The sequence below is a fragment of the Chiloscyllium punctatum genome, chromosome 32 (assembly GCF_047496795.1).
Source record: "Chiloscyllium punctatum isolate Juve2018m chromosome 32, sChiPun1.3, whole genome shotgun sequence".
In the NCBI taxonomy this organism is placed as follows: Eukaryota; Metazoa; Chordata; class Chondrichthyes; order Orectolobiformes; family Hemiscylliidae; genus Chiloscyllium; species Chiloscyllium punctatum.
Window position 1 is genome coordinate 44,936,542 of NC_092770.1, and position 22,558 is coordinate 44,959,099.

Sequence of the window (22,558 nt, forward strand, 5' to 3'; positions counted from 1 at the left end):
CATTGATGCAAAATAGAAATATGAATGGACCAATTCCTCATTTGTTCCAAGCTGTCTTGTCCAAATATGTTAGAGCCCCCTAATCACATTGCTGTCGTGTCTGAAGTGTCATGGGCTGTGAGGTCAGTGACTCCCTCCTCAAATAACTTGCCTTTAAAACCATGTGGATGGGCAGCAAGTGGCAACTTGGTTCTCTATTGTCCCTCTTGCTTTATTCCGATTCCTTTCTCCCTTTATCACATTCTTTTCCCCTTATCAATATTCCTCTGATCCACATTTTCACCTCTTCCTTTACCTCCTGGTACGAATATAAGATCAGCATTGGATTCTGCTCATCCTATTTGAAATGGACCTATAAGTGATACAAGATGAAAATGAAGTCTCAGCAGTGTTTTATTATTCGATATAAACTGTGAACGTTCTTTTGGTTGGTATAGGAGACCCATGGGGTTTGTGTGGCCACGTTTGGAAAGACACGTGACTTCCCAGCATTCTTTATTCCAAAGAGTGGTTTTCAGTCTCCTTGGAATGTCACTGATGAAGAGGAAGCAGCTCAGCTTATTGGTTGGTTCTAACTGCTTTGTTTTTCCTGAGATTACCGTACTATAAATGGCACCTTATAAATAATGCTTGAAAATCTGCACTGCATCCTCTGGTTTCAGAGATCTGCATTGGGGAGGTCAAGAAACACCATATCGTTGTGGCAGTGATTACACCAGTTTCAAATTATTGTTCTAGATCAGTGTTGTTTAATCTCTGAAGTATGTGCAAATCTCACAATGAACTATATTAAAGTAAAATTTATCTTTTATTTGCTTCTGCTGTCCACTGTTGGAGTAATGTCTGACTTTAGGCTAAGTTGTTTTAAAAAATCATCAGTGTTAAACTGATTGGAAATGGTTTAGTAGGAAGCAGGATGACTAGGCCTTAGCTAGACCCAGGTAGAATAAAATATAAGTCAACCACTTGTGCATAGTATGGGGAATGATCACGCTCATGCACTATCTTAGCTTGAGCTGAACTTAGATTTGTGTGAAAATTCTTGTAAATTTAGTTTATCCATTGATACTTTCTGATGATGAGTTGGTAAAATCAACCAATCATCGAATCCCTACAGTGTGGAAGTAAGCCTTTGACCCACTGAGTCAAACTGTCCCCCTGAAGAGCATCCCACCCAGACTAACCCTACTATGCTATCCCAATAAACCCGGCATTTCCCAAAGCTAATTCACCTCACCTGCACATGCCTGGACATAATAGGAAATATAACATAGCCAGTCCGCCTAACCTGCACATCTGCGGCACGGTGGCTCAGTGGTTAGCACTGCTGCCTTGCAGCACCAGGTACCCTTGATTGATTCCACCCTCGGGTGACTGTCTGTGTGGAATTTGCACATTCTCCCCATGTCTGCATGGGTTTCTGACAAGTGCTCCGGTTTCCTCCCACAGTCCAAAGATGTGCAGGTTAGGCAAATTGGCCATGCTAAATTGCCCATAGTGTTCTGGAATATGCAAATTAGGTGGGCTAGCCATGGGTAATGTGGGGTTACGAGGATAAGGTAGTGGGGTGGATATGGGCGGGATGCTCTTCGGAGGGTCTTTACTGAATTTCAAGAGCTTTACTGCCAGGGTGTTAGGGTGGCTAAAAGTGACTAGATAATAAAGTGTAAGTATTTGTTGTTTAATTTTAATAGCTTCTGCCCGTAGATTTGGCCATGACAGTGGTGTGCTAATCGCTGTCCCTATTCCAGAGGAGCAGGCAGCATCAAGCCAGGTTATTGACGATGCAATCCAGCAGGCTGTGGTAGAAGCCAGGTATGAAGCACAAGAATAACATGTCAGTAATGACTCTAGTGAATGGTGTTATTTTGAGGGTGAATCGCACAAGGATTCCTCCCATTTAATCTGTTTAAAAAGCACCATGGAAACACCAGAAACAGGAGTAAGGAGCGCTCCTTCTATTTGTCACTTACATTATACATTTACAACAAATAATTAGGAAGTTTGTCTGCTAAGTTTTATTTTTCTCCACTGAGAGGTGATGGCGTAGTAATAATGTCACTTGACCAGTATTCCAGAAACCCAGGCTAATGTTGAGGAGGAGAGTTTGAATCCCACCATAGCAGATGGTGAAATTTGAATCCAGTAAAAGCTCTCGAATGATAATCATGTCACCACTGTTGCTTGTTGTAAAACCCAACTGGTCTGCTAGTATCCTTTATGGAGGAAATCTGACATCCTTACAGAGTCAGATTTATGTGTGACTCCAGACATACAGAAACATGGTTGACTTTTAACTGCCCTCTGGGCAATTGGGGATTGGCACTAATACCTGACCTAGCCAGCAATGGCCACATCCCATGAACAAATAGAAACAAAACTTTGTTTGTTTTGGTCTGGTTAGTCAATAATCCAAGTGCAGAAATGCTTGGGTGCCATTACTGTTCGGTATCATGATGAAACATCTGTCTGAGAGATGGTGGTTTACTTGCTTCGGTTTTGACTACCTATTCTTAACAAAAATCAGGCTGAATTTCTCTGTTAGCATCTTTCATCATGATCAATAAAATTAATAAGACCAGTTTCATATTCAGCCTTCTGGAAAGCCTCCAGTTCAGAGAATTAACACAAAGCGATCCTGTTGAAGTATTCAATAGGTCCGGTAATTTCCAAGCTACATCTATCTATTGGAGACTGCTTTCCTAATCTGTTCTGTTTCATCAAGCACATTTTATTTGTAACATCTTCGTCTTTGAAGAGCTCATGTTACACAATTCACCTGGGTGTAATCACCATATTACTGAAAGAGAGACATGTTGCTCAGGTTTTTCATCAAGACCATTGCAAGAATACCAAATTTCAAGTGAGCGCAACTATTTCTACTTGACAAGGAAAGAGTGCACACTGGCTGAGGCTGTTTTATTTTCTTACTGTGTGCTGATTGTAAATACACAAATTTCCATTCCCATGGTCCCCAAAAAAGGCTTCTGACCCTCAAATCCCAGGCAGCTATGTGTTAAGTATATTCATCTTTCTTATTCATTTGCTCGTTCTTTTTGAATTCTGTCAGTTTGCAGGTTTAGAAAATATTCCTTTTCTCATTGTTGACTCATTAGTGAATAATTCTTATATCAGAACCCCAATATCTCTCCACCTCAGCTCCTTGAGAAATATAGGTGGAGGTGGGTCCTGCAGATGCTGGAGCTTAGAGTCAAGATTAGAATGGTGCTGGAAAAGGCAGCATCCGAGGAGCAGGAAAATCGGCATTTCAGGCAAAAGGATGCTGCTTGACCTGCTGTGCTCTTCCAGCACCACTCTAATCTTGACTTTGAGAAATATGCTAACATATTTACATGTGATCCCTGTTGTGACCAGGAAAACAAAGAGTTTGGACATTTCTGATCTTGGATTGACTGATTGTGACAGTGAGCTTTTTTTTTGATTCGCCACCATTAGGAATAAAGGTATTCAGAGCAAGGAAGTTACTCCCTTCATTCTAACCAGAATTCACGAGCTCACCAAAGGACTTTCCTTAACTACAAGTATCCTTCATATTTTGAATCAATTTTCTTCCATAAGTGTTCTTATACAGGATTTAAATTTAATCCAAATGAACAAAAAACACGAGAGCACAAGAATTAAGTGGGTCCAGATATGCAAATTGAAGATTTGCAAAGTTAAGTTCAACCTTTAGATGAGCTTTTATGGTCATTCCTGTCAGGTAGTTACCTGGCAGCATCATGGGTGATGTTAGAAACTCACAATAGTTAAAGTTCAAGTGAAAAATACCTTATAGATTTACTAGTGTCAGCATACTGGATGTATTTTTAGCTTCAGCAGCAATGGTAGAAGTAAACGGTTTACTTTATTGGAAGTTTTAAGGACAGATATCTATTGTCTAATGTTCACAATTCCTGAGTAACCAAATACAGAACTTGGGCTGGTACCTCTTTGTGTTAGACTGAATAAAGTTTTAGGTTTGGTGAAATAAATGTTATAGAGACTCTGGGGTTATATGAGTGACTCAAGCTGTTTAATCTTTTGTTAGTAAGTTCAAATTTATCAACTTGTATCACTTAATAGTCTAATTATTTCCCTAAATGATCAATTTGCCTGGTTCGGCTGTACCAGCCCCAGGTCAATGTTGCTAGCTTCGAATCATATCCCCTCAAAGTACTTTAACTTTTGCTGGGAATTAAGAAACTACTACAAAATTAGCTCCACAGAAAATAAATCCCTGTCATTGAAATTCAATTCAGAATTAGATTCCATCCATGTTTCATTGAAATGAGCAGAGGGAGAATTTCATCCCTCCATTTATAGATTGGATATAAGTCTAGGTCGAGGAGAAAGTGAGGACTGCAGATGCTGGAGATCAGAGCTGAAAATGTGTTGCTGGAAAAGCGCAGCAGGTCAGGCTGCATCCAAGGAATGGGAGAATCGACGTTTCGGGCATAAGCCCTTCTTCAGGAATCAGGATTCCTGAAGAAGGGCTTATGCCCGAAACGTCGATTCTCCTGCTCCTTGGATGCAGACTGACCTGCTGCGCTTTTCCAGCAACACATTTTCAGCTATAAGTCTAGGTCCACTTGATAAGGGGAGCTACTACACCTTTTCCATGATACTTGATCTCCATCAACATTGGAACAGGAACTATGATACGAAGGTACACAGTGAAGTGGATACTGTTTTCAAAAAGCCAGTCCCACTCAGAGTCATCACCAAGGGCTGAATTCTATGGGGGCTGGGAAGGGGGTGGGTTTCCAGGGAAAGCAGAGTCTTCAAGTTTAAGGGCGGAGAGGGATTAGAGGAGATATTCTCAGAAGGTTTGCTCCAGGGCATAACTCCATCAGGCTGCCAATTGTCACGTCTGTCCACCTAGTGTATTATCGGGGTCAGTCTTGGGATTGGCTAGTCACCTTACATATTTTACTACCCTCTCCCCTACTGAAAAATGTCCAGCAAAGGGTCCAAAAATCCAGCCCCAAGTTTCTGCCCTTTATAGCAAAATCAGCAAAAAAGACAAGGAATGTTGTGTGATTTACTACGCACTGACTAAAAGCTTGTGGTATCCTCAATCCTTTTCCTTTACACTAAAGAAACACTGGTACCATTTTCAGAAGCTGAAAGTTTTACATTTTTAATCCCCCATAACGTATTAGTGATGGCGCATTTATAAATGTTCTGTGCAGCTCAACATGAAGAGCAAATTGTTGACAAATTCCTGAGCAGTTCATAATCAATAGAGTAGTAAAAATAAGGATAACCGGGTAATATCAGTGCAGGAGATTGCAATGTTCGTAAAATACATTCAATGTAACTTTTTTTTTAGGCCAGTGTGTAGTAAGCATTCAGGATTGAAGCTGAGCAGGTGTCTGAGGTTTCACGCTAGGCTGAGATGAGGCATATCCCAATCATGAGAGGAAATAATCGAAACTCTCAGCATTATTTTCCAATCATCTATAGCTACAGGTGTGCTGCTTTAAAAAGGTATTAATGAATAGACAGATGCTAAATCTAATTATGATGACAGGCGGATTATTGGAAACTGTTCTGAAAAGTAGTATAAATTGCATTTAGAAATGCAGGGATTATAAAGAACAGTCAGCATCATTTTGTTAAGGCAAAAGTGAGGACTGCAGATGCTGGAGATCAGAGTCAAGATTAGAGTGGTGCTGGAAAAGCACAGCAGGTCAGGCAGCATCCGAGGAGCAGGAAAATCGAATGGCAAAAGCCATTCATCAGGAAACGTCGATTTTCCTGCTCCTCAAATGCTGCCTGACCTGCTATGCTTTTCCATCTTTTTTTTTAAATGGAAGCTTGTGTCTGACTGATTTGATTGAATTTTTGAGGAGGTCACAAGGAGGAAGGTCAGTGAGGATTCTAAACAACGGTAATGTTTGAACTTAAAACACTAGCTCTGCTTCAGTCTTCACAGATCTTGCCAGATTTGCTGGGTTTTTCCAACACTTCTATTGTATTTATTCAGAGCTTAATGTTCCAGGGTATAGATGCTATGGTAGGGATAGTGAGGAGGGGGAGTCACGGTTTTGGTTAGGAATAACATTACATCTGTACTTAGGGAGAATATTCCTGGGAGATCATTCAGGAAAGTTATATGGGTGGAACTGAGAGATAAGAAAGATATGAATACCTTATTGGAATTCTGCTATAAGCTCCCAGTAGTCAGCAGGAAATTGAGAAGCAACTATGTAAGTAAATCGCATATCTGTAAGAATAAGTTGGTAGTCATGGTAAGGGATTTAACTTTCCAAACATAGACTGGAACTGCCATAGTGTTAAGGGCTTGGATGGAGAGGAATTTGTTAAGTGTGATCAAGAAACTTTTCTTATTCAGTATGTGGATGTACCCACCAGAGAAGGTGCCAAACTTGATCTTCTCTTCGGAAATAAGGCAGCAGGTGACTGAGGCATCCGTGGGAGAGCACTTTGGATCACAATTCTATTAGTTTTGAAATAGTTATGGAAAAGGATGGGCCATATCTAAAAGTTGAAGTTATAAATTGGAGTAAGGCCAATTTTGATGGTATTAGGTAGGAACTTTCAAAAGTTGATTGAGAGAGGCTACTCACAGGTAAAGGGATGGCTGGAAAGCGGGAGGCCTTCAAAATTGAGATAATTAGAGGTCAAAGACAGTATATTCCTGTTAGTGTGAAGGGCAAGGCTGGTAGTTGTAGGGAATGCTGGATGACTGGAGAAATTGAGGCTCTGGTCAAGAAAAGACTTATGTCAGGCACAGACAAGCTGGGATTGAGTGGATTCCTAGAGGAGTATACTCGAGGGAAGCAGGAGTATACTCGAGGGAAATCAACAGGGGGAGAAAGGAGACATGAGATAGTTTTGGGAAGTATGGATAAGGAGAATCTAAAGAGATTCATTAAGGGCAAAAGGATAACTAGGGAGAGAATAGGTTCACTTAAAGATCAACAAGGCCGTCTATGTGTTGAACTACAGGAGATGGGTGAGATTCTGAATGAGTACTTAGCTTCAGTATTTACTGTGGAAAAGTATTTGCAAGCTAAAGAACTTGGGGAAATAAAGTGATATTTTGAATTGTCTATATTGCAGAAAAGGTGATGTTTGACATCTTAAAGCATGTAAAGGTGGATAAATCCCCAGGACCTGATCAGGTGTACCCCAGAACTGTGTGGGAAGAGATTGCTGGGCCTCTTGCTGAAATATTTGTATCATCGATAGCCATGGGGGAGGTGCTAGAAAACTGAAGGTTGGCAAAAGTGGTGCCATTATTTAAGAAAGGCAGTAAGGAAAAGCCAGGGAACTATAGACTGGTGAGCCTGAGGTCAGTGATGGGTAGGTCGTTGGAGGAGATTCTGATGGACATGATTTACATGCATTTGGAAAGGCAAGGACTGATTAGGGATAGTCAGCATGGCTTTGTGCCTGGGAAATCCTATCTCACTAACTCGATTAAGTAGTTTGAAGAAGTGACAAAAAAGATTAATGAAAGACAAGTGGTAGACGTTATCTGTACATGGACTTCAGCAAGGCATTCAACGAGGTTCTGCATGGAAGACTGGTTAGCAAGGTTAGATCGCTTGGAACATCCAGGGGGAGGCTGGCTATTTGGGTACAAAATTGGCTTGAAGGTAGGAGACAGAGGGTGTTCGTGGAGGGTGGTTGTTTGGACAAGAGCCTGTGACCAATGGTGTGCTGCAAGGTTCAGTGCTGGGTCCACTGCTTTTCAACATTTATATAAATGAATTGCATTTTAATATAGGAGATATAGTTAGTAAGTTTGCAGATGACACCAAAATTGAAGGTGTAGTGGACAGGACATAAGGTTACCTCAGAGTATGACAGGACCTTGATGGCATTTAATATTGATAAATTTGAGATGTTGAATTTTGGTAAAGTAAATCAGGGCAGGGTATATACACTTAATGGGGAATGTTGCTGAACAAAGAGACATAGGAGTGCAGGTTCATAGTTCCTTGAAAGCGGAGTTGCAGGTTTTTCGGGGTGATGAAGAAGGCATTTGGTGTGCTTCCCTTTATTGGTCAAGGCACTGAGTATAGGAGTTTGGATGTCATGTTGAGACTGTACAGGGTATTGGCGAGGCTACTTTTGCAATATTGTGCTCAGTTCTAGTCTCCCTGCTGTAGGAAAGATGTTGTTAAACTTGAAAGTGTTCAGAAAAGATTTCCAAGGATGTTGCCAGGATTGGAGGGTTTGAGCTATAGTGGAGGCTGAGTCTATTTTCCATGGAGCATCAGAGACTGAGGGGTGACCTTTTGGAAGTTTATAAAATCATGAGGGGCATGGATAGGATGAATAGTCAAGGTCTCTTTCCCTGGGTAGATAAGTTTAAAACTAGAGGATATAGGATTAAGGTAAGAGGGGAAATTTTAAAATGGACCTGAGGGGCAACTTTTTCACACAGAGGGTGGTGCGTGTATGGAACAAGCTGCCAGAGGAAGTTGCGGAGGCTGGTATAATTACAACATTTAAACATGTGTACATGAATAGGAAGGGCCAAATGCTGTCAAATGGGACTAGATCAGTTTCAGACATCTGGTCAGCATGATCAAGTTGGACCGAAGGGTCTGTTTCCATGCCTTGTAACTCTATCTCTTACAAATGCAGTATTTTGCTTTTATATAGGTCAATGAGGTCACCAGTGTTAGACATTGTCCACTTGGATTATAATGAAACTTTTGACAAGATCCCACATGAAAGCCAAGAGCAAGTAGCAAGTTGGCTCCAAACTTCATTAGCTGACGCATAGAATTTAAGAACAGGAAGGTTATGCTGTGGCTGTTTTTTAAAAAAGAAATTGAAAGTTATCTCCATGTTATTGCATGTGGGTCTGGTCACTGCATTAAGGGAAGGATGTGATTGCACTAGAGAGAGAATGCAGAGGAGATTCATGACATTGTTGTCAAGTTAACATGAATTTCTTCAAGAAGATTAGAAAGGAAAAGAATAAGTAAAGGGAGTGTTAACTCTCTAGAAAGTGGGAATGTTAAATGTACAAATAGATGCAGGAACTTCCATTTCACTTAAACAAAAATGTACGTTTAGGTGCTATCACCCACAAAACCACCAATGTAGAGCTGGTGTTTAGGCTGAATAGGTTTTTTTCCTGTCATGGATGTGTGGGTCAAACTGTGTGTCACAACATTTGAGTTATGTTGTAACTGAGAGTACAGATTCAAATACAGGTCATTCTGCTATAACGCAAGTGTGAATTCACTGTAACATGATTGACAAATTGGGGACAGTGGTACCAAGTTTTGAGAAGATTTGTAGCTCAGGTTTCTATAGCATGAACTTATAACATGTATTGGTTATAACATGATTCCAGCCCCATTAGTTTGAATGGTGCTGCTATTCCTCAATTTTCATCGAACACGGATTAAATGAGAATGGAGCTACCAGGTTATAGTAGTCATGATTTGGAGATGCTAGTGTTGGACTGGGGTGTACAAAGTTAAAAATCACACAACACCAGGTTATAGGCCAACAGGTTTAATTGGAAGCACACTAGCTTTCGGAGCGACACTCCTTCATCAGGTGATAGTGGAGGGCTCAATCGTAACACAGAATTTATAGCAAAAATTTGCAGTGTGATGTAACTGAAATTCTACATTGAAAAACTGATTGTCTGTTAAGCCTTTCATCTGTTAGAATACAGTGATAGTTTCACTTCTTTCATGTGTAAATCACAAAACCTTTTTTTTAAAGTTGCATTCTTGGGTTAGCTGTTAACAATGGTGATAGCTAGACATACACACGGACACAGGTACACACAGACGAGCACATAGACACGCACACTCACACATGCACCCCCTCATAGACTTAAGAAACTCTGCACTCACTACACACACACTTTCTCACACTCACAACCCCCACCCCAGACACACACACACACACACAAAGGCCCACATGCACACATATATTTTGTGGGGTGAATTTGTACTTGCAGAGTTACATTGTATTTTGCTCAAAAACTGCATACATTCATGTAGAAGTCTGAGCTCAAAAACTGCATGAATTTATGTAAAACTCTGTTATCTCACTTTTTAGATTAGAATCAATCTAAACATCAGGTCATAGACAGAGAACACAGGGGGCCAAAACCTTCAACATATTGTCTAGCTATCACCCATTGTTAACAGCTAACCCGAGAATGCAACTTTAAAAAAAAGGTTTTGTGATTTACACATGAAAGAAGTGAAACTATCACTGTATTCTAACAGATGAAAGGCTTAACAGACAATCAATTTTTCAATGTATAATTTCAGTTCCATCACACTGCAAATTTTCGCTATAAATTCTGTGTTACGATCGAGCCCTCCGCAATCACCTGATGAAGGAGCGTCGCTCCAAAAGCTAGTGTGCTTCCAATTAAACCTGTTGGACTATAACCTGGTGTTGTGTGATCTTTAACTATGTTATAGCAGAACTGACTGGAGAGTTTTATTTTCCCTTCACAGAGTGATTGCTCTGTGCCCTACAGATTTCCTGCAATTGCAGTTTGCGTTTCGTTGATTAACTTTAATACAAATTGATGATCTTCTTCTGTCCTTCCTTTTTATAATCTTAGTTCCCATTTGTAAACAATTATATTTATACAATGTGGCAATTTGCTAGCACTGAGGGTGAGCCTCCTGTGGAGGGCAGATGCTCAGATCTGTAAGTATGGGCTTGTGAGATTGTGAACTGAATTATGACTTTTGAGTTGACTATGGAGCGAGGGGACTTTTCATCTCTTCCCTCACCTGCCTGTGGAAAGCAGCTTATGTTAAGTTATGATAGAACTTTGGAGGATTAGGTTTGGTGAGCCATATAGCACTTGATACATTTTCAACCCTTAACTCTGAAAAAGATATCGCTCTCATCAAGAACAATGCAAAAGTGGGTAGTCGCATCGCGTGTGCCCTCAGCAGGCAGTGTCACCACAAATCCAGCACTCTGTCACAGCCATCAAGGTTAAAGAAGGATTCCTTTGCACAGCTGGTAAGTTACATTCAGACTGTGTTGTTTTCCCCTAACACTATGCGATGCTACAGCAAACATGATAATTTCACAAAAAACGTCACTGCCTTGAAGCACTTGATAACCATTAAAATTGTCTGCAGTTGTCCTGATCCATAAGGGATGGAGAAATCCAGTTTTTAACACAGAGTCTGCCTCTTTTAACAAAGAGGAAAGCATGAAACCTTCCCTTTCATACAATCTGGATCAAGTGGTACGGTGTGACACACTCGTCCTTTTTAAGTGTGCTTTAAATCAAAACCTTTGGTTGCAGTTACTGAATGAGTAGTTGATAGATTGTCCTGTAGAGCTCAGGCCAGAAACTGATGTCAATTGAAAATACTTCCAGAAAAGGCATGTGCAAGCTGAAGAGATTTCAGTCTAATTTCCTTCCACAACATTGAAGAAAATGTTCAGAATCTGTTCTATGTCTTGGATTTACGAAAGGCAATATCTTCAGTAATAGACACAGCAAGCTTTCTCAGACATCTGGGGTCAGGCAGAGTCCAGAATGTCCTGTGATGTTAAGCTCATTCTAATGATCTTCAGGTATCACTTTATGGAATAATCCATGTTCTCATTGAGGGGGGGGGGGGGGGAGGGAGAGAGGTTAAGTTGAAAAAAGAATCGATCCTATTTCCACAGAGCCTAAAAAGTAAACTCTATGTGTAATTGTTATTTGTTACTGTTGGGTTCACCTCCTCTGTTCAGACCTGCAGACGTAGAGGTCTAGGAACAGATCATGTCTGAGCTCTCTCAACTTCAACAGGAAGATCAAAGAAAGTTCCCATAGTACTGAGTAATAAAACCCCTATATAATAAATAATTTATTTATTTACAAGGGTTGTTCAATGGTAAATCAGTTAATTGTAAAAATATTGCAGCAGATCTAATTATAATTCAAATTATAAAATTAGATTCCACTTACAGTAGGGCACAGAAAAACAGCAATGTCCATAATGATGGTATTGTCATAGAGAATGCATGTAGATTGTGATCCCTTTGAAAAGACAGCTTGTGAAACTTTGTAATGACAATTATAAAAATTATATATTTTGAGGCTTGTTAAGTTGCTAAATTATTTTGGATCCAAAGAAGCAGTTTCATCTTCTGACTTGCAATATTTGAATTCCTTAGATATGCTGTGGACCAGTAACATTTTTCCATTTCTCATTTTGCCTGTGATGTGACGCAGAAAAATTGCCCAATCTCATTAATTAAGTAAGCGTTTGTGGTGGTAAGGAGGCTCGATATTTTTGCTGTGTCATAGAGGAAATTCAAAAATAAAATCCTAAAAGGCTGAATTGCTTAGACAGCCTGTTCTGCTAAGACAGTGCTATATACTGTCACTCTGTCATCAATTTAAAGTCAAGTAAAATGTCAGGAACAACGGAAGAGAAAATGCCGCTCTTTTTAAACTGAAACTTGACTGCCTGTTCCTCTTTGATGTGCGTCCACAGGTTGTAATTGGTGGCTGCAATGTTGATTTCATTGCAAAGGCAAAAGGAGGTGATCTGGTGGTAAGTAAGCACGGCATATTTTGTTTCTTATCATTTATTCTTTCCTGCCTTCCATGTTATCATATCCATCCCCCATTTTTTTCCATGCCTTTCCCTCCCCTCTTCCCCAGTTTTGATACAAGGTCACAGACCTGGAGAATTAACTCTATTTCTGTTTTCAGAGATGCTACCTAACCTGTTGAGTATTTTCAGCATTTTCTATTTTTATTCCTGGCTTTTGTAACCTCATTGTTGCCTCTTTGTAACTTGTAAGTAGAAAGGGATAGGGAGTCACGCGGATGGGCTTGTTTGAAGTATTGAAGGAATATGATGCTGTCAGAAGTGTCTATCTTTGGAAGCAACGTTAAACTGAACCATCTGAATGGAAAACATCACATGGTGCTATTTGAGGATGAGCAGGATATTTCTTTGCACTATCAGTCAATCTATTAGCCCTCAGCCAACATTCTGCCCTCTGGTCCCAGCTCTTTCACAAAGGGAAGCACCACTCTGCATCTACATTATCAAACCATCTAAGAATCTCGTGTATTTCAAAAAGTCACCTCTCATTCTCCGAAAAGGCCCAACCTCTCCTCATAAGAAAATCAGACATGCTCAGGATGAACTTTCTCTTGAATGCCTCCAATGCCAGCAGATGTCTGCTTCAGGGGACCAAAACTGTTTGCAGTATTCTACCTGTAGTGTGACCAGTGCTGTGTAAAGTTCTGGCAATATCTGCCATATTTTTATATTTCATTCCCTTTGAAATAAAGGCAAATATTTAATTTGCCTTCTCTGTTAACTGCTGAACTTGGATTCTAGCTTTATGTGATTCACTCTGAACCTGAATCCCTCTCTGCTGCAGTTTTCTGCAGTTTTACTTCATTTAAAATTTAACTCCTCTTTTCTTCCTGCCAAAGTGCACAACCTCACATTTTCCTACATTATATTCTATCTGCCAAGTTTTTGCCCACTCACTTCACCTGCCAGTATTCCCGCATACACTCTTTGTTTATTCTCACAACTTATCTTCCAACTATTTTGTGTCATCCACAAACTTGGTGATAATATATTTACTTTCATCATCTAAATTATTAGTATTCTTTATAAATAATTATGGTCCCAGCACTGATTGCTGTGGCACTCTACAGGTTTACAATTACCATCGTGAAAATGCTCCCCTTTATTCTAACTCTGTCTTGAATTAGTTAGCCAAACTTCTGTAAATACTAATATACTACCCCTAACACCATGGGTTGTATGTGTGGTACCTTATCAATGCCTTTTGGAAATTATAAATGATATATATCATCCACTGTCTCCTCTTTATTTACCCTGCTCATTACCTCCTCAAAGACTAATACATTTTTCAGCAAGGACTTGTGTTTATTGTCAGGCAACAGTGCTATCAAGTGGCCACAGTGATTCAAACAGTACTTTAATCATGGAGCGCTCCAACCCCCAAAATAAATTTTGGAGAAGGCATTAATGGTTTTGACAACAGCGTTCTTTTTTGATTAGAAATTCACATTCAAAATCAAAACAAGAGTCACTGAGAATCAGTTCTCAGCAAGTGCAAACTCTGTTGCAGTCCAAACTGTGACTCTCTATCGGGTCCAGTGCTTTCAGTGGAGGACCTGAGCTGAGATAGAGAGTTTTAATTCTTACTCCCCTTCTAAAATGCAATTCCTTCATTACTACAAATAAAACCCAGCTCTGAATAAAGTGTGGTTTTAATCACTCTGGCCACTTGGTGGCCCTGTTGCCTGACAATAACCATCCGTTCACATGATGAGACAGTGACATCCTGTCGGGATGGAAGTTTACTTTGGTTGTGGCATTGAGCAGGATACTTGTGCTCACTGTCTTCACCAGTTCCAAGACCTATAGTAGGTAAGTAATTTAGAGCACAGGCATCTCACAGAGAACTCCTGAACTATTACCATAAAGAAGACTTAGAGATGGCAGGAAAATAAAGAATCTGATAAAAATACAGAAATCTTTGGCCAGTTAAAGAGAGACTCATTCAGACTTCAGGCTGAGGGAGGGGGTGAATGTAGGCTTTTTATCAGGAATGTGGAGGTTGTGGGGAATGGGGCTGAGGCAAGGTAACTAGGAACGTGATAGGTAGATGAAGGTAGGGGTAGATGATAATAGGTCCGAGTGGAGGCTGGAGCAAATAAGTGGGAAGGAAGATGGACAGGTAGGAAAGTTCAAGAGGGTGGTGCTGAGTGAAGGGTTGGATCTGGGAGAAAGTGGGAGAAGGGGAGATGAGAAAACTGGTGAAATCGACATTGATTCCATGTGGCTGGAGGATGAGGTGGAAGATGAGGTGTTCTTCCTCCAGCCGTCGGATGGCTACGATTTGGCAGTGGAGGAGGCTCAGGACTTGAATCTAGACTGACAGGACTGAGGGAGGGAGTGGTGAATGTAGACTGACAGGACTTGGACTGAGGGTGGGAGTGAATGTGGGCTGACTCAGTATACACTGAGGGAGGGGGCGAATGTAGGCTTACAGGACTCAGACTGAGAGAGATGGTGCACGTAGACTCACTCAGTATATTTTGTTAAAAATCACACAATGCCAGGTTATAGTCCAACAGGTTTAATTGGAAGGTTTAAGTGTCCTGATGGAAGGAGCGACTATCACCTGATGAAGGAGCGATGCTCCGAAAGCTAGTGTGCTTCCAATTAAACCTGTTGGACTATAACCTGGTGTTGTGTGATTTTTAACTTTGTACACCCCAGTCCAACACCGGCATCTCCAAATCAGTATATTTCAGTCAAGTCAATGACTTAAATGAGGGGAGTGAAGATATAGTAGCTAAATGTGCAAGTGTCACTAATATGGGTAAGAAAGCACGTTGTGAAGAAGACGTAAAAGAAATTTGTTGGCAGCTGAATTAAAAGGGTTAAGGCAGTGCGCAGATGTTTGTCAGGTCTGGTACAATGTGGGGAAATGGAAAATAGTTCACATCAGCAGAAAGAATAAAAATAGCAACATATGACTTAAGTGGAAAACAGCTGCAGAATTCTGAGAATCAGAGATTTGGATGCTTTAACGTATGAGGCTGTATAAGTTATGTACAGATACATTAGGTAATTAAGGTGAATGAAATGCTCTCCCTTATTGCAAAAGGAATTGATTATAAAGGTAAGAATGTTATACTTGAGTGATATGGGACATTTGTGGGATCACATCTTGAAAACTGTGTGCAGTTTTGGTCACTGTATTCAGGGAAAGATGTAAATATTTTGAAGGTGGTTCAGAGGAGGTTTATTGAATTAATACCTGGAATGAGAGGGTTGGCTTATTAGGAAGGTTGGACTGTCTGGGCATGTTTCCTGTGGAGTTTTGAAAAATTGAGGGGGGTGACTTTATTGAAGTGCCCTGAATATTTTTCTGGCACTAGCCAATAGATTCTTGTTTGGGGTAAGAGAATCGAAGATTATTGACAGTAGGTGGAAGTGCAGAGTTTGAAACACAAGCAGATCATCAATAATGTTAATGAGTAGCACAGCAGGTTCAAGGGGCTGAATGGTCTACCCATCTCCTTATTCAAATGTTCATAATTGTAGAGTAGGGCTCGACAATATCCGCGCCTTCCTTGGGGGTGAACTTTCTACCACCAAGCCATCTCTGACACCTGAATAAAATGTGTAGGCTTTGATGTTACATCTGCTGTCTCAATGCAGTCTGTTTCTTTATTGTATTGTAGTTTGCTGGATCCACAAACCGTGGTACCGTACGCCAGTCAATAGGGGGAGTCGGTAGAAACCTTGCAGGTACAGTTTTGTCATCTCTTGGTCCTTTTAGATTGAATGTTGAGGGAATAATTAATGGCAGTAATTGAAACAATCTACTGGATATCGTTTCTTTATGCTCCTGCGGTAATGTTATAGAGATATTAGTGCCTTTTAGCACTATTTGATGACATTGTCCATCAGATACTGTCGCCAATAAAGTGAACACAGGTCATCTGTCTTCAAGGTCATGGAAGGAATATCGAGCAGGTCATTAGAAAATAATGCCAGGACAGAATCACAGAATTAATATAGCACAGAGAAAGGCCTTTTGCCTCTATATACTGACTTTCCATTGGACTAGTTTCCCTTGTGCTATTCGGATGTCTTCTCCCAGTGTCCCTACATATTCTGATTTTCAGATAACCATTCAGTTCCCAGTTGGATATCTTAATGTATCCTGTCTCCACTATATCTTGGGCGAGACAATACAATACAGTCATAACCACTCACTGCATAAAAATGTTTTCCCACGTGTTGCCTTTGCTTCTTTTCCCAATTACCTTAAATGGTTCTCAATTCTTACACCAATGTGAATAGTTTATCCTTATTTACTCTGACCAGACCTTTCATAGTTTTGAATACTTATATCAATTGTCCTCTCAAACATCTCTTTCAAGGAATAGCATACCAACCTCTGCAGTCTATGTAACTGAAGTTCTTCACCCCTGGGATCGTTTATGTGAATCTTTTCTGCACTACTATGCCTTCTCATCTTTCCTATGGTCTGATGCGCAAAATTGACACAATACTCTATTGAGACTGAACCGATGTTCTGTACTGTGTTATGGTTAGGTGAAGAGTAGTAGGCTTATGTTCTCATTCCTCGCTTCCATTAGTGCTTGCCTACACAGCCATGCTTTTAAAAAGGATATGCTTGCCTATTTAGTTGATGTTTAAATGTTAACATTCTGTAACCAAAAATGGCAGATGTCTCAGTCTCCTTTAAGATTTTTAAAAGGGGAAATAGTATTTGTTGTACTTAACACTCAGCTTAAGTAAAAAAGATTTAAAAATGCATTGACATTCTCAAACACATGCATTTAAGGGTACACAACATGCACACACACAAGTTACAAGTTGGAAGGATAGATTAAGCAGTATTTTAAATCAGTAAAAGCTAATAGTTTATGGTGTATCAGTTTATACCAATAGTATATGTTTGAATGCATTTCGATGATTTCAGACTGAGGTCAATGGTCCACCCAGGTTTGGCATAGAGAAAATTTACCGTTTCTAATGGAGACGACAGTTGGAAGGTTGATACTGCAGTGCACAATTTGTCAGTTGGCAGGCAGGGATCTTGCCTTTGGAAGGATATAGAGAAAGAGAGAGTACCTCATGTTAGGGATCCTACTTCTTTGGCATCTCTTCTGCTCTGTCCTGTGACCTGGAAGAAAACAATTTCTTAAACACAAAGGAGAGTTAGTTGACTCGTGACATGATCCATTCTCGCACTTTACCACTTGTACAAAGATGGTCATTGCTAGTTTATTGTAGGTCCATGATTTACATGATTTGGATTATGGCTGGATGAGTTCCTTTTATTGGCTAGAGTTCATCATCTGAAGTGATTGAATCTAATGCTTGGTCTCCTCCCAGCTGAATACACGTGATTTTTTTAGATGGGTCTGGTAAATAGGTCAGAAGATGCTCACTTATACTTCTGCAAGATGATTATCTCTTAATTTTTTTAGACAGTTGACTCCAGCTTTTTGACTAGAGTTTGTGAGGTACAGTAATGCAAATGTCTGGTGGTCTTAAGAAGCTATTATTTCTAGTTACTGAATGTTATTTCACTCTTAAAAATTCAAATTACTGAACCAGTAATTTTCGGTTCAGTTAGTACATAGTCATTTCTATATAGGTTTCCATTTTTTGGACATGTTAATAAAGGAAACCCAACCACTAGAGCTACACACCACATTTCTTTTATCCTCTTCACCGTTATGCCTGAAAATCCTACATAGTTATATGGAGCAGCCATTATATATTAATGATCTGGATGAAGGGACTGGCGGCATTCTAGCGAAGTTTGCAGATGATACGAAGTTAGATGGACAGGCACGTAGTACTGAGGAAGTGGGGAGGCTGCAGAAGGATCTAGACAGTTTGGGAGAGTGGTCCAGGAAATGGCTGATGGAATTCAACGTGAACAAATGCAAGGTCTTGCACTTTGGCAAAAAGAATAAAAGCACAGACTACTTTCTAAACGGTGAGAAAATTCGTAAAGCCAAAGTACAAAGGGATCTGGGAGTGCTAGTCGAGGATTCTCTAAAGGTCAACATGCAGGTTGAGTCTGTGATTAAGAAAGCGAATGCGATGTTGTCACTTATCTCAAGAGGGTTGGAATATAAAAACACCATTGTGCTACTGAGACTTTATAAAGCTCTGGTTAGGCCCCATTTGGAGTACTGTGTCCAGTTTTGGTCCCCACACCTCAGGAAGGACATACTGGCACTGGAACGTGTCCAGCAGAGATTCACACGGATGATCCCTGGAATGGCAGGTCTAACATATGAGGAACGGCTGAGGATCCTGGGATTGTATTCATTGGAGTTTAGAAGATTAAGGGGAGACTTAATAGAGACGTACAAGATAATACATGGCTTGGAAAGGGTGGATGCTAGGAAATTGTTTCCGTTAGGCACAGTGGCACAGTGGTTAGCACTGCTGCCTCACAGCGCCAGAGACCCGGGTTCAATTCCTGCCTCAGGCGACTGACTGTGTGGAGTTTGCACGTTCTCCCCGTGTCTGCGTGGGTTTCCTCCCACAGTCCAAAGATGTGCAGGTCAGGTGAATTGGCCATGTTAAATTGCCCGTAGTGTTAGGTAAGGGGTATGGGTGAGTTGCGCTTCGGCGGGGCGGTGTGGACTTGTTGGGCCGAAGGGCCTGTTTCCACACTGTAAATAATCTAATCTAATCTAATTAGGACCTGTGGACACAGCCTTAGAATTAGAGGGGGTAAATTCAGAACAGAAATGCAGAGACATTTCTTCAGCCAGAGAGTGGTGGGCCTGTGGAATTCATTGCCGCAGAGTGCAGTGGAGGCCGGGACACTAAATGTCTTCAAGGCAGAAATTGATAGATTCGAGGAATTAAGGGCTACGGGGAGAATGCGGGTAAGTGGAGTTGAAGTACCCAGCAGCCATGATTGAATGGCGGAGTGGACTCGATGGGCCGAATGGCCTTACTTCCACTCCTATGTCTTATGGTCTTATGGTCTTATACCTGCCTCTCATGAAGCCACATTTCTGAAATAGCAGTGGTATCATTCTGCCTTGAGCTATTCTGTGCTGTCAGCTATATTCCTCGTATTCACATATGTATCTTTTAACACTGCCAAGCACGCGTGCTGTTTATTTTTTTAACCTGTGTTCCTCCTATCTTTCTGGGTCATTTGCTAATTTTCTGTTACCTGTTTTGTGCTTTGAATCAGCCCACAGGATCCCATCCCCTGACTATCCAGTTTAAAGCTTGTGAGGATGTTTGTTCCAGTCCTGTTTAGATGTAAACTTTTTGCTTTGTACAGAACTCGCCTTCTCCCCTCCTCTTCATTTCGCTATTGTCCTACTGTGCACCTCTACACTCAATATGATCTTTACTGGATTTATACCCATCGTTCTTCCATCACGACCTGAATCATCCACTAGGAGGCAAAAAGAATGTTGGTCTTTCTGATTTCTGTCATTTCATAGAAGAATCATAGAATCCATACAGTGTGGAAGCAGGCCATTCAGCCCATTGAGTCCACACTGACCTTCTGAGGAGCATCCCACCTACACCCTGTGTCTCTGTAACCCTGCATTTCCCATGGCTAATCCACCTAGCCTGCACATCTCTGGACACTGTGGGAAATTTAGCATGGCCAATCCATCTAACCTGTACATCTGTGGGAGGAAACCGGAGCACCCGGAGGAATCACACACAGACAGTGTTTTGAAGACGTAGGTGTACTATACCTTCAAGAAAGTAAAAGCTCGCAGTGACAGCACCAAGTGTTCTCAATAAGACACAATGTAACATGTGCTCCAGCTACTGGGGTAGCTTATTGTCTGGAAACAACAAAACAGGTTTGAATTCGACCCATCAGTTTAAATTATACCCAGAAAAAATACCAAATTCCAATCAAGCTTAAAGTGAGTATATAGACAATCTTAAAAGCCAATGACACAACCCAACGCTTTGGGGTATAAGACCAGGGAAAATTGAATAGTTGGGAGGAGAACTACCACCAGGCCAACAGCTGCCAGTCAGAACTCTCTGAGAGATACCTGTCTCGAGAAGGAGTTTGCGCAGAGAGAAACCTCAAAACTGACCTGGAGAGCCAATTTACCGACAAAGATAGAGAGAAGATTCAGCCGCTGGCTGGTTTTAAAATTTGAATTTTCCTGTAAATCTTAATTGGGAGTTTATTGGACTAGTATTATAGAAGGGAAAGTAAAGATAGGTTAGAGAAAGGAGGTGTAAATAGTTGTGAGTTAATTATTCACTGTGATACTTTAAAAAATAAAGTTGATAATTTTTATTTTAAATAGTTCTTGGCCTCTCAAATTTTCACAGGTTACTGCATGGGATAGATTTTTTCTGTGTTGCTGATTTAAATTAAGCAGGAGGGTTTACCCCATGTTATAACAACAGGGAGAATGTGCAAATTCCACAAAGACTGCCACCCAAGGCTGGAATCAAACCTGGGTCCCTGATGCTGTGAGGCAGCAGTGCTAATCTCTGAGCCACCGTGCTGACCCAATTCCTGATGGAATTCCCTGCCACATCTTTTTGTGGTATTGCCGCTTAAAACAGGTCATCGCAGTTTGAGCATTTTCTTTGTGAACCACATTTTACCCCTCCATTGCCTGATTTAAGGGTTTCAACTTAGCTAGCACTTACTGGCTCTACCACAGAAATACAGGAAATCTGAATGGCTTAGTTGAGTTCATGACTGCTTTTCCCATTGATAAGTGTAATTAGCTATCCTGAGAAATGGCACAGACCATTTGGTAAGGTTGGTAGATCAGGCAGTTTGGTTCATTGATATGTGCACCCTCTGCAATACAAGAAAAAAGATATAATACATCACATTATTTTTCTTTAACACAAATTTGTGCTTTTCTTAACTTTAATCATCGTAGTTGTGCTTTTTGATTGGGATTATTTAATGCTGGTGAGTCAGGAATCACTGTAATGAAACATTCTCTATGTCAGGTTCATTGTTTACTCTCTTTTTTCTCAGACAACACAGTTTTCTACTCGTTGCAGATTTAATCCTTGAGAACAGTTTGTAAACATTTAAAGGAAGCCCAGGGTTAGACATGAACAACTGCTAAGATAACTTGATCAATCCCTTTAAGTGTTCTTATGGACCTGTTTCATCCACAGTTTGAGTAAAGGGAGAGCTGACTGCACAGTTACCAAGGCTTGTATTTCTTCCTGTTTTTCAGACTGTCTAAGTCGCTTAGGGTTGAATCCACTGTTCATCTCTGCCATTGGAAAGGATGACAATGGAGAAGCAGTTCTTTCCTTTTGCAGTCACATGGTAGGCTTTTTATGTGTTTCGTTCAGATCAGTAACTCTTTTCTAAATGCAACTTAATAAATATATTACTGACCCAGGATGCTTTTCAAAGCCTCTTTTAAAAATGCCTTTATCTGCACCTCCCCTTTACTTAGGAGCTGGTCACAAGTCACACAACACCAAGTCATCGTCCAAACAGGTTTATTTGAAATCACAGGCTTTTGAAGTGATGCTCGTTCACCAGGTGACATCTGATGAAGGAGCAGCAGTCCAAAAGCTTGTGATTTCAAATAAACCTGTTTGGACTATGACCTGGTGTCATGTGACTTATGAACTTGTCCAACACCAGCACCTCTATACCTTTATTTAGGACCATGCCTCTGTTGAGTAAACCCTTCCAGAGATGCCATTCTGAAGCTCTCCGCTAGATGGCATATATGCACAGGCAGCTGGGGTTTGAATTCTACCTTTACCCACACTGCAAACAACTGGGCATTAGCTTGAAACCTCCTCACTTCAGGGTAGATACAGCAAGATGTGGGAGAGATATTGATCTGAATCAACATCCTTGGTTGGGAGGTCATGTTGCGACTGTACAGGACATTGGTTCGGCCACTTTTGGAATATTGTGTCTAACTCTGGTCTCTCTCCTAAAAAAAATCTTGTGAAACTTGAAAGGGTTCAGAAAGGATTTACAAGGATTGTTGCCAGGGTTGGAGGAT

General features: G+C 40.7%; 1 protein-coding gene across 1 annotated transcript in view; it reads left to right on the forward strand.

Annotated features, from left to right (window-relative positions):
* The window catches only part of LOC140458131 (uncharacterized), a 118,627-nt gene that overhangs the window by 52,825 nt on the left and 43,244 nt on the right, over positions 1-22,558 (forward strand). Inside the window, 7 exon segments of the mRNA XM_072552241.1 lie at positions 438-564; positions 1,695-1,815; positions 3,457-3,542; positions 10,871-11,001; positions 12,480-12,539; positions 16,238-16,304; positions 21,764-21,858. Coding sequence (XP_072408342.1) covers positions 438-564; positions 1,695-1,815; positions 3,457-3,542; positions 10,871-11,001; positions 12,480-12,539; positions 16,238-16,304; positions 21,764-21,858 — 687 coding nt within the window.